The 12,579-nt window shown below is 32.5% G+C and overlaps 1 protein-coding gene across 1 annotated transcript; it reads left to right on the top strand.

Annotated features, from left to right (window-relative positions):
• The first annotated feature begins 4,072 nt into the window (after nt 1–4,072).
• On the top strand, nt 4,073–11,282 carry utp15 (UTP15 small subunit processome component). Its single transcript, XM_051134319.1, has 13 exons — nt 4,073–4,217; nt 4,780–4,898; nt 5,021–5,113; nt 6,011–6,195; nt 6,303–6,481; nt 7,143–7,268; nt 7,465–7,600; nt 7,687–7,768; nt 7,875–8,030; nt 9,173–9,274; nt 9,368–9,501; nt 10,664–10,722; nt 10,845–11,282. Exons 2-13 carry the CDS (start codon nt 4,809–4,811, stop codon nt 11,057–11,059), a joined length of 1,557 nt encoding a protein of 518 aa, XP_050990276.1. The 5' UTR covers nt 4,073–4,217; nt 4,780–4,808; the 3' UTR covers nt 11,060–11,282.
• The last annotated feature ends 1,297 nt before the right edge of the window (nt 11,283–12,579 follow it).

Genomic DNA, 12,579 nt, shown 5'->3' with positions numbered 1-12,579 from the left:
AAATTTTGATGGAAATGACACATTTCTTTGCCTTGACACACTTTTCTCTCTCACTAATAGCTAAAATTAGGGAGGCGCATTGAAACCCAATTTGGGGCACTTTTATACAGTCAAGCGCTTTCAGCCCAAAGGTGCAAAGTTGCTTTTTTTTGTAGCGCTTTATGAGGAACTCAGTCTGTGATTCTTCCCTCGGTGTATGTGCCCACGTCCTGAAAGCACCAAAGGACACGTAGGTACTTCTGCTCTGAAAAATGCTATTTGACTAATTAATGCTAAACTTGATGTTTCTGTTTCACTAGGACAAATGCTGCGGAAGACATTCTGAAAAGTCAAATACCCTGTTAATTTCTAGAAAGCCAGAGATGGCCTGTCCCCTTGTCTAAATATCATGAGCATGAAAGTACCCAATAAGGCCACTCAACTCTGGACGTAACCTTTCATTTGGGTCACAAATAAACATGCTGTACATTCCTGTTCACACATTTACTTCTGTAGCCTCAATTCCTCTGACAATATTGGGGTTATAGTTAAAATAAATAAATCAATAAATCAAGCCATCATATCATGCATTCATATCCACTTTTTTCTTCCTGTAAAAGTGGGCACAGACATTTGTAAATTTTATGGGTCTGGCTTTTGGTCTCATCTGCGTCCAGCTATTTTTATCTGTACAAAACAACTCGTTTTGCCGCTTGATATTGCAAATTGGTGGTCTTACCATTTTATTTTAATGTATTATATTAATTATGAACACACTGGTTTGTAGTGCAAACAGTTTTACCATTTACTGCATGTTGTTATTCTTCTCGTTATTTTCCTATAACGGATAATGAACCGGAAGTCTCACCCATAGGCTTATTTCCGCATAAGAAAAAGGTGGATAAGGAAAAGCGAAAAAACTTATTTTTCTCGCTGTAGACTTTCATTCGGGTCACAAATAAACATGCTGTAGATTCCTGTTCACACATTTACCTCTGTAACCTTTCAACACTTCCTCTGACATTATTAGAGTTATAGTTAAAAAAAAATCATCATCATCATATGATGAAGTCATCATATATTTGGCACAGTATATCTTATTAGAAAAGCTCTTTTTCGCAGCTCTGTTTTTGTTTAATTGAATGTTGAACTAAACTTATTCATTATACTTTCTGTACATATTAAAATAATAATATAGGCAGAAATGTACAATATTAAATAGAAATGCACTACTGTAAAATCACAATAAATTAAACTGGAAATTTGGTCTTCTATCTGTATCTCAATCTATCTATCTATCGTTCTAGCTATCATTCTATCTATCTATCGTTCTTTCATTCTATCTGTCTGTCTATCTATCTATCTATCTATCTATCTATCTATCGTTCTGTCATTCTGTTGTTCTATTTTAAGTTGACATATTTATTCCAGTAACTATAATAACTATCTATCTATTTATATTCTATCTATCTATCTATCTATCTATCTATCTATCTATCTATCTATCTATCTATCTATCTATCTATCTATCTATCTATCTGTCTGTCTGTCTACCTATCTATCTATCTATCTATCATTCTGTCATTCTGTTGTTCTATTTTAAGATGACATATATTTATTCCAATGACTATAATAACTATCTATCTATCTATTTATATTCTATCTATTTATCTATCTATCTATCTATCTATCTATCTATCGTTCTATCTATCGTTCTATCTATTGTTCTATCGTATCTTTTTTAATCATTAATCATTTTGTTTTAACTGTAAGTTTTACTTTAAGTTGACATTTTTATTCCAGTGACTATAATAACTAACTAAAAAAAACTTTTTATTGTTTGTACAATTTTTTATTGTAAAAATATACATTCATATTAGATGAGGTTTCCAGGCTCCTGTCAAGATATGAAGATAGGAAAATATAAATTCTGTTTTGGAAAATGTCACTAAATAAAATAAATTAAGAAACTTCTTTTTCTCGCTGTACTCTTTCATTTGGGTCGCAAATAAACATGCTGTAGATTCCTGTACACACATCTATCTCTGTAACCTCTCAACATTTCCTCTGACAATTTTAGGGTTATAGTTAAAAAAAGCCATCTTATCATTGCCACAGTATATCTTATCAAAAAATCTCTTAGTCACAGCTCTGCTTTTGTTGATTTGAATCATTCTATCTATCGTTCTGTCGTTCAAGATATTATCTTCAGGAAATATATTCTGTTTGGACAATGTCATTAAATAAAAAAGTTAAGAAATGTATTTTTCTCTGAGTATTCTTTCATTTGGGTCACAAATAAATGTGCATGTAGCTGTTCACACATCTATCTGTGTAACCTCTCAACACTTCCTCTGACAATATTAGTATAATAGTTCTCAAAAAAAGAAAAAGAAGAACAGTCCATCATATCATTGCCCCAATATATCTTATAAGAAAATCTCTTTTTGGCAGCTATGTTTTTGTTTAATTGAATGCAATAAATAAATTTGATCTTCTATCTATCTGTCTATCTGTCTGTCTATCTATCGTTTTATCTATCTATCGTTCTATCTATCTATCTATCGTTCTATCTATCATCTATCTATCTATCTATTTATCTGTCTATCTATCTGTCTATCTATCTATCTATCTATCTATCTATCTATCTATCCATCTATCTATCTATCTATCCATCTATCGTTCTATCGTTCTGTCGTTCTGTCATTCTATCTATCTATATATGTATCTATCTATCTATCTATCTATCTATCTATCTATCTATCTATCTTTCTGTCATTCTATCTATCTATCTATCTATCTATCTATCTATCTATATATGTATCTATCTATCTATCTATCTATCTATCTATCTATCTATCGTTCTGTCATTCTGTCTATCTATATATGTATCTATCTATCTATCTATCTATCTATCTATCTATCTATCTATCTATCTATCTATCTATTTACAAAAAATGTTTTTACTGTAGGTTGACATATGTATGTATTTATTCCAAGGACTATAATAACTATATAAGTATTAAAAAACAAACAATCAAACAAACAAACAAAAATTTATATTCAAAAATAAATAAATAAACAAAATAATTTTTTTTGTTGCAAATTATGCATTCTAAAGGTGAAGTTTCGAGGCTCTAGTCAAGATATTATCTTCAGGAAATGCATCCTGTTTGGAAAATATCAATAAGAAAGCGTAGAAACTTATTTGTCTGATTTTCCTAAAAAATCATTTTTTATTGACTATAATGGTAAAAGCTATTTTATGTTTATTTTGTAAAAAAAAAAACATTCATATAAAAAAAAAGACCTTTTTTTTTTTTTTTTTTTTTTTTTTACAGGAAATCAAGTCCAGATGTATGCCAATGTGTACAATAAACTCATCCTCTTTCATTTAGGTCACAAATAAACATGCTGTAGATTCCTGTTCACACATTTACCGCTGTAACCTTTCAGCACTTCCTCTGACACTATTGGGGTTACAGTTAAAAAAAAATCAATCAATCAATCAAGTCATGTATATGATATATCAAGATATCATTAGCCCAATATATTTTTTCAGAGAATATATTGACAACCCTATCTGTCAAATTTAATGTCAAAATGATCTCAGACAAGATCTATATTGGGAGATGTTTCCTTGAGGAAAATTATACTTTCTCTACATATTAAAACCATCATTTAAACCAACAGAAATGTACAGTAGTAAATGGCAATGTAGGCTCCTACCGTAAAATGATTTCCCCTTTTTATATCAATGTGTAAATATTTGGGCTGATATTTAAAAAAAAAAAAAAAAAAAAAAACGTATTATTGTAAGATGTATGATTTTAACATATGTAATAATGGAACAACTATTTTATGTTTCATACACCTTTTTAATTTTGTTAAAATGTGCCTTAATATGTGCCTTAAGCTTCTTCTTCAAATCAACACCTGTTTGGAAAATGTCTTCAATGAGAAAGCAAAGAAAACTCATTTGATTAATTACTGCTGCATGTATATGTACATTTATGTATACTTTGTTTTTAACATTCAAGGAAGACAGCAAAATAGCTACTGTCTGTCGAAGATCACGTGTGCAATAAAGTTAGTTCAAAACCGGAAATTTGACGTCACGCAATGGCGGCCTCCATGTGGCTGTAGAATCAACGTGATGTTGCTCATGTTTTCTAATCTGTAGCGTAAAGAAATATCATCCAAAAATCAGGTTAAAAACGGGTGGAAACCACAATAAGGTAAGACATACCTCATAATACTTTAATTAAAGACGCGGTTTATTGCAAACTAACCTACAAGAGGTAAACTCCTGTCATCAGACTGTAAGTGTGAGGTTGATGAAGGCATGCGTTATTAGTTGTAGAAAATGATTTACACAGGGACTAATAATTTTAAGCGCGATCTTAAGGATATTATATGTTTCATCTGGAATTAATTTTAAAAAAGCTACATGTTTAAATAAATGTGACTGTAGCTTCCCAATGTGACTGTCCATTTATAAAAAATATATCGGAAAGACAAATGTGTTACTGAACGTTTACGTTTGTGAATTTGTAAATTATTTTTTGATAACCAAATGTCATGTATATTGAAAATTTAGTAAACAAAACCCTTTATGTACGATTTTCAAAACGGTATTAAATTGCAATGCATTGCATACAGTACTATATACGAATTCCATTGTCTGTGAACCTGTGCTTTTTCTTTATTTTGTGTAATGTACCAATACCTTATGGATTGTGTTGTATGTCTTAGGACTGTATGAATGGTTAAGTCACCAGAAGTGTTGTGATATTGCAGGTCCTCAGAGTGAACCTGCTTTATCTGAGATGGCTTCATTTAAACCCACCAAAGTTCAGTTCCTTCCCAAACTAGGAGAGAAAGTAACAGAGGATACGCTCTACTGGAGAAATTACAAGGTTTGAGAAGTCATTGACACTTTTTTTGAATTTGCATGTCCAATGGAAAGTCTATATCTTCGGTGTTTTGATTGGTCAACATTTTCAGTATTTACACTGACAGACTCCGTTTTGTATTTCAGCATCCTGTGCAAATTAAAGAGTTTGGTGCTGTAACAAAGATCGACTTTTCTCCTCTTCCACCTCACAATTATGCCGTTACAGCCTCCACCAGAGTGAGTACATTTATACAGGCTTTGAAATCACAGGAATAAATTACATTTCAAAATATATTCAAGTAGAAAGCAGTTATTTTGAAAAGTAAAAATATATCAAAATTTTACAGTTTTTGCTGTACTTTGGATCGAATAAATACAGGCTTGGTGAGCAGAAGAGACTTTAAAACATTAAAAATACATATAAATTAGTGCTGTCAAACAATTAATTGTGATTAATTGCTTCCAAAAGACGTTTTTATTTAGATAATAAATATATGTGCTGTGTATATTTATTGAGTGTATATATAAATACACTCACATGCCATATATATATATATATATACATACATTTAAAAAAAAATTTTTTTTATATTTACATGTGTGTGTGTGTGTATATATATATACATATACATGTGTATATATTTTTATTCATGTAATTAATATTACATATATAAACATATTTTTCTAATATATCCATATTAATTATAGAAATTAATACTTATTATTTACCAAGGATGTTTTAAATTGATTAAAAGTGAGGATGAAGACATGATAATGTTACAAAAGATTTCTGTTTCAGATAAATGCTGTTCTTCTGAACTTTCTTTTCATCAAAGAAACATCAGAAAATTCTTCTCAGCTGTTTTAAACATAGTAATAATAAATGTTTTTTTGAACAGCAAATCAGAATATTAGAATGATTTCTGAAGGATCATGTGACTGGAGTAATAATGCTAAAAATTCAACTTTGAAATCAAAGGATTAAATTACATTTTAAAATATATTAAAATAGAAAACAGTTATTTTAAATAGTAAAAATATTTCAAAATTTTACTGTTTGTGCTGTACTTTGGATAAAAAAAGCATGTTGCTTTCATGCATGCAATATGCTGATATTATAATGTTTTGCATCAGGTCCACATATATGGACCTCACTCTCAAGAGCCCATTCAGACGTTCACGCGTTTTCGGGATACAGCGTATGGAGGGAGCTTCAGAGGCGACGGGAAGCTTTTAGTGGCAGGAAGTGAAGAAGGACTCATCCGGCTGTTTGACGTCAGCGGCCGAGTGGCTCTTAGACAGTTCAAGGGACACACCAAGTATGAAATAATTCCTAATTAATAATGTCTCAAATCACATCTTTTACTCTTGTAAAGCAGATCTATAGGCAGTTCTGTTGTCTGAAGTGTATCTTTCACATGTGCAGGGCGGTACACATGACCTCGTTCCTGTCTGACGGGTTACGTGTGGTGTCGGGGTCCGATGACTTGTCGTGCCGCATATGGGACGTTCCCAGTGGTGCTGAGCTCAGCTCGATAATTGAACACACAGACTATATCAGAGCTCTCGCCCCCAGCAAACTCAACCCAGATCTGTTTGTCACAGGTAACCACTTTAATTCTCATCTTTACCTCTATTCACTGGATTTTGGCTTAGCCAGATCTGTATGTTTTAAATTGAATTAATATGCACATAAATACACACCACTTTAAATTCTTTCTTTTTTTTCATATTAGCAGCAAGTCTGTGAGGGTAAAACTACATTTGTAAGACATTGAATTAAATTGACTATAAGTGTCAGTGAAGACATTTACAGTGGATTTCTATAAATGTTGTTTTGAACTGTAATCATAAAGAGTTCTACATAAATATCAATTTCCACAAAAGTATTAAATTGTTTTCAACATTGGAAATAATCAAAAATGTTTCTTGAACAGCAAATCAGCGTATTAGAATGATTTCTGAAGGATCATGTGACACTGAAGACTGGAGTAATGATGCTGAAAATTTAGCTTTGCTTCACAGAAATAAATTATATTTTAAAATATAATCAAATAGAAAACCGTTGTTTTTAAATTGCAATAATATTTCACAATATTGCAGTTTTCACTGTATTTTTGATCAAATAAATGCGGCCTTGGTGAGCAAAAGAGACTTCAAAAGCATCAAAATTTTACCAACTTCAAAGTTAAATTGCTAAATATGATCATAAAAGTTATGTTTTGTCCAGTAGTTGATGTTTGCATGATTGCTGTCTCCATTGCAGGTTCGTATGACCACACAGTGAAAGTGTTTGACGTGCGGTCAGGGAGCAGTGTGATGACCATGCAACACGGCCATCCTGTGGAGTGTGTGCTGTTGTACCCGTCAGAAGCCCTGCTGGTGTCCACAGGTGAACAACACTTGTAATTTAACCCATCGGTGGTTGATTAGTAATGCTTAGAACACCCTGCAACCTTTTATTCTCATAGATCGTAATTCAGAAATATGCTTGGACTACAGCATTACTGTAGTTTTCAACTAATGTGCTATTTTATGGCATCTTGAATGTGGCTCCTGGTTGAAATAAGTGTGTGTGTGTGTTACAGGAGGGCGCTATGTGAAAATTTGGGACCTGTTGAAAGGTGGACAGGAACTTGTTTCTCTTAAGAATCATCACAAAACAGTTACGTGTGCATGTCTGAGTTCTGTAGACAACAAACTGCTAACAGGATCCCTGGACAGGTATGTTTGCATGTGTAAAGGAATGCTATAAAGTGCATATTTGTGAGAAAGTTGGATTTATTTATTTTGGTTGCTTTTCATTTTAGGCACATCAAAGTGTATAACTCCTCTTATAAGGTTGTGCATAATTTCGACTGTGATGCGTCCATCCTTAGTATGGCTATTGCGGTACGTTTAGTTCATTCACACAAAGAAATCTGTTTATATGAATTTATAAATGTTGTTTTTCATTTGCGCTTGAATTGAAGTGATGTTTATTGTGGTTCTCCTTTAGCCTGAAGATGAAGTGGTTGCTGTGGGGATGACCAATGGTGTGTTGAGTATCAGGCACAGGAGACACAAAAAAGACAAAGAGACGTTAACTAGTCGAAGGCGAAGGGGTCCGTCATACCGGGTCTTTGTCAAGGGGAAGAACTTTGTGCCCAGACAGGTAATTATTTTATTTTTTTTATTTTTTAAATTTTATTATTTCATTTTATTATTTATTTTATTTTGTTTACCTTTTTTTCTGGATGTATGAATCAGTGAATTTTAACTAATTAAATTTCTTATTTTCTTACTTGCTTATTTCTTAAATTTGTGCCCATACATGTGATTTTTATTTTATTTTATTTTATTTTGCTTTTTTCTTGAGTAAATGAATCCATTTTTTAATTACGTTTCTTATTTGCTTACATTTCACACAAACTTTTTTTTTGTTTAGTTTTGTTTGTTTTTGCTTTTACTTCACTTTATTTTACTTTTTTATTTTTTCTGAATGAATCAGTCAATTAATTAATTAATTGATTATTTATTTTATTTACTTTTTAAATTAATAAATGTAATAATTTGTAATAATTAATTAAATAATTTTAATTAATGGCATTTATTTGCTAACATTTCACAATTAATTTGTGCCCAAACATGTGAAATGAATTAATTGAATTAATTATCAATTTAATTTAATAATTGTATTATTTTATTTACTTTTTTCAGTAAATTAATTAATTGTATTTCTTATTTGAAGCATTTCACAAGAACTTTGTGCCCAAATATGTGCTTTTATTTTATTTATTTATTTTATTTACTTTTAATTTATTTTTTATTTAATTTTTATTTAATTAATAAATCAGTATATTTTAACTAATTGCATTTCTTATTTGCTAACATTTCACAAGAACCTTGTGCCAAAACATGATCTTTATTTTTATTTGATGAATTTATTTACTTAAATTAAATGTTATTTGCTAACATTTCACAAGAAGTATGTGGCCAAACAGATTATTTTTAATTTATTATAATATTTTTTGTTTGCCTTTTCAGAATGAATCAAGAATTGTAATTATTTGAATTAAATTTCCTATTTGCTAACATTACAGCTAAAATTAGTATCTAATATAGCTATTCGGCAGCTATATTCATATATAAGCTATATAAATCATGGTGTTCATACAATTATGTACAATATGTACTCTATGTATGTATGTTTACTGAGGCATGTACAGTATTTTAATACGAGACTGTTTGTATGCTTGATTTTTCCTGCATTGTTTTCTTCAGTTGTGTCTTACAGATTTTTCATGTCTCTTTTAGGATGACTTCTTGGTCAGTAAACCAGTGAAGCAGTATCTGCAGAAATATGACAAACAGCTGAAAAGCTTTGAGGTTTCCAAAGCTCTGGACACAGCTCTGCAGGTAAACACACACTGGTGTGGATGTAATGGAGTTTGATGTATGATATGACTGTTCAGATGAACACATCAGTATATATTTGTGCATGTCTGACAGATGTGGACACGCACCAATAAACCAGAGGTGACCGTAGCAGTCATCATAGAGATCAACCGCAGAGGAACTCTGAAAAATGCTCTCGCAGGACGAAATGAAGAGAGCTTAACCAAGATCCTCAACTTCCTTCTCAAGTGAGTAACTCTCTTGCGTCTTATTCCGACACGTATGTAGTCTTATGACCTCAGACTCCCATACAAAACTATGATGGCTCATATATAGTTGGAGGGGGAAATTTATGAACGCTTAAGAATTAAAGAAAAAAAAAATTAAATATACTAATGTAGTACAGCCAAATCAAAAATGGTTCGGGGGGACTTGAAATTCATCAACGCAGGAAATATTACATAATTTTCCAAGATGACAAAATTTTCCAATCTGCTCGGATTTCTCATAATGTTTATGGGTGAAAGGGTTATATTTAACTTCAATTTTTTTATTATTATTATTTATTTACTGCATTTTGATGATTTTGACATTTAAGTGCATATCATGTTTTGAGTTTTGTTCTCATTCTCACTGATAACTGATGTTAAACTATATTTTTTATTAATGAGAATTTACTGAAAATGTGCTTAATTGTCATAAAACTCTACAATACAAATGTTTTACAAAAGGAAATTTAATGGTAGAAATAGAACATTAAAATACAGAAATAACAAAAACAATTAAAAAAAAAAAAAAAAAAAAAAAAATATATATATATATATATATATATATATATATATATATATATAAATTTGCTAATTCAGTTCACACATACTTACGTTAAATATATTTATATATTACTAATTTAATTGTTGTTCTGATTAATAATACTAATTAATTTTTCTTTTTTGTTACTTAAAAGAAAAAATATATTTTGTGTTTATGCATATTATTGAAAGGCTGTATGGGATTTTCACTTAAGAGTTTCAGCACTTTTAATATTCTGTGAAATGCATTCCATTAAATCCTTCTGACAAAAACTGAACTTCTTGGAATGATTAAACCACTGGGAAATTCTTAGTCAGGTTCTTAGGATGTGCTGAGCTTTAGAGTTTGGGTCACACAAAACAACACTGGGCCACTTACCCAGAACAGGAGATTACATTTCTAAGTGTGAACATGTCATGGGAGTCCTGACCACATTTTCTTGCATCGAAACCACAATGCATTAATTTTTTTGGTAATGACTTGGAATTAAATGATTTTGGAATTAAGTGAAAGGGTGTGTGTGTGTGTGTTTGTGTGTGTGTGTGTGTGTGTGTGTGTGTGTGTGTGTGTGTGTGTGTGTTTTTTTTTTTTTTTTTTTAGGCACATCTTTGACCCACGCTTTTCTCGGCCTCTGCTCATGGTGGGGGATATTGTTCTTGGTGAGTTTCATACTGTATCATGTGCACGTGAGCAAGTGAGAATGAAGAAGTGAACTACTGTTTGCGAAATAGGATTGTTTTTCTCTGTTTTTCTAAAATTTTCTACTAATGTGTGTTTGTAGATCTGTATCGGGAGGTTATTCCCCAGTCACCTGTAGTGGAGCGGTTGCTGCAGCGTCTTATGGAGGTGTTGGGTCGGGAAGCAGAACTCCAGCAGGAGCTTCTGCAAGTCTTAGGAATCCTGGACACACTTTTCGCATCGCTGACCCCCAGAAAAGAGGTTGCGGCCCTTGCCGCCCCACCGGTTGATCAGGGGTCACAGCTACAAGCCGCCTGACACTCATTACAAAACTCTTTTGTGACACAACCGAAACATTCTGGATTTGGCAGAGGCGTGGTGAAAACGAAAGGAAAAACGGAAGGAAGCAAACATGAGTGGTGGCTGTGGGGAAAGATGTTGGCCAATTTCACTGAATAATCAAATCAGTGTGTCATCCGTTTCTGCTGATGTTTGCAGAATTTGTATTTTGTACATTCTTGTCATAAAATCTTCAAATCTGTGTGTTTTGGTTTGTTCTTTCTTTCTATAATAATCAAAAGAAGTCCTGGTAGGAAATACATTTACAATGGCTGTGTTTTGTCTTTCATGACAATATCACTGAAACATAATGATCCATAAAGGTGCCAATTTGTATGTCACTATTCTGCATGTCATGTCTGTGTTAGCAGTATATGACTTGTATATTATACAGGGTGTCTACGAGTCCTTAAAAAGTCTTAAAGGGTCATGAAACCCCAGACTACTTTTTCTGAGATTTTAGCAGAGGTGTTGATGTTGCACATCATAGATGATGTTAGCATCCATTAATTTTAATTGTTGAAGAAATCTGGTTAATTTTGAGCTTTTATGCAGGTTTAAAAATGACATTGTGTTGACGTCACAGTTTGTGACGTGTTGGTGTCTATTAATTATTCATGAGGCTAAGTGTTCCTATTCTATGAAAGGACACTTCGCTTAATTATTCACGATAGCGTGTGTTGATTTGCTATGACGGTATATAAACTCATAAAAACGTTTATGGATTGAAGGACAGTGTTTTTGTTTTGTAAAAGTTCGGCACAAATGCGATTCATTCATAGAGTGAGTGTAATTGCGGTTTTTAGAACTCCTTGAAGCAACCCAGCAAAAGGATTATATAAATGCTGCAAAATAAGCCTTAAAAGTTAATAGAGGTGCAACAGCACATTCATATGTTTTCGATGCAGAGTGCAAATGTTTGTGCATTTATTTGTGCTGTAAACTCAATGGGAGTGAAATGAAACTGTCTGAACCATAGACTGTAAAAAATATGGACGTAGTGTCCGTGACGTCACCTGGAGGTTTCTGAAGAGCATTTTTGAAGCTCTTAGTGGGCGGGAATCAGCCGTCGCCATCTTGGAATTGCGTCACTGCACGTCACTCCTGGATAATCGAAAATCGAAAGAGGCGGGATGTGGGTGGAGCTGGTTGCTGAAACCACGCCCGCCTAGCTGCGACGGTGCTGACAGCAGCGGCAATCCACCTGTCACTCAAGTGGCCACACCCTAAATTATGCAGAACTTTAAGGCTTAATATAATTTAAACGGATGAGTTATTAAAAAAAATTCCCCCTCTCACAGTTGACATGAAGGGCAAAATTAGCTATATAGACCAAAACCACTTTTTGAACCAGACTGTAAACATTTTTTTTTCTGCTGTAAAGTTGGGCGTTTTAACATGGGGAGTCTATGGGATCGACTCCCTTTGGAGTTTTAGTTACTTCCGTGTTAGCTTCAAGAGGGAGCCCGGGAAGTTGCCGCTTGGTCTGAACCCGAAGT

The sequence above is a fragment of the Labeo rohita genome, chromosome 18, assembly GCF_022985175.1.
Source record: "Labeo rohita strain BAU-BD-2019 chromosome 18, IGBB_LRoh.1.0, whole genome shotgun sequence".
NCBI lineage: Eukaryota > Metazoa > Chordata > Actinopteri > Cypriniformes > Cyprinidae > Labeo > Labeo rohita.
The sequence above is the reverse complement of the archived record's forward strand: the minus strand, read 5'-3'. Positions and strand labels throughout refer to the sequence as shown.

Excerpts from the sequence above, each read along its gene's own strand:
- utp15 (XM_051134319.1), top strand. The coding sequence starts at position 4,809 with ATGGCTTCATTTAAACCCACCAAAGTTCAGTTCCTTCCCAAACTAGGA. Across the intron at positions 7,601-7,686 it reads CTAACAGGATCCCTGGACAG|GCACATCAAAGTGTATAACT; the intron begins GTATGTTTGCAT and ends TTTTCATTTTAG. Across the intron at positions 7,769-7,874 it reads TCCTTAGTATGGCTATTGCG|CCTGAAGATGAAGTGGTTGC; the intron begins GTACGTTTAGTT and ends GTTCTCCTTTAG.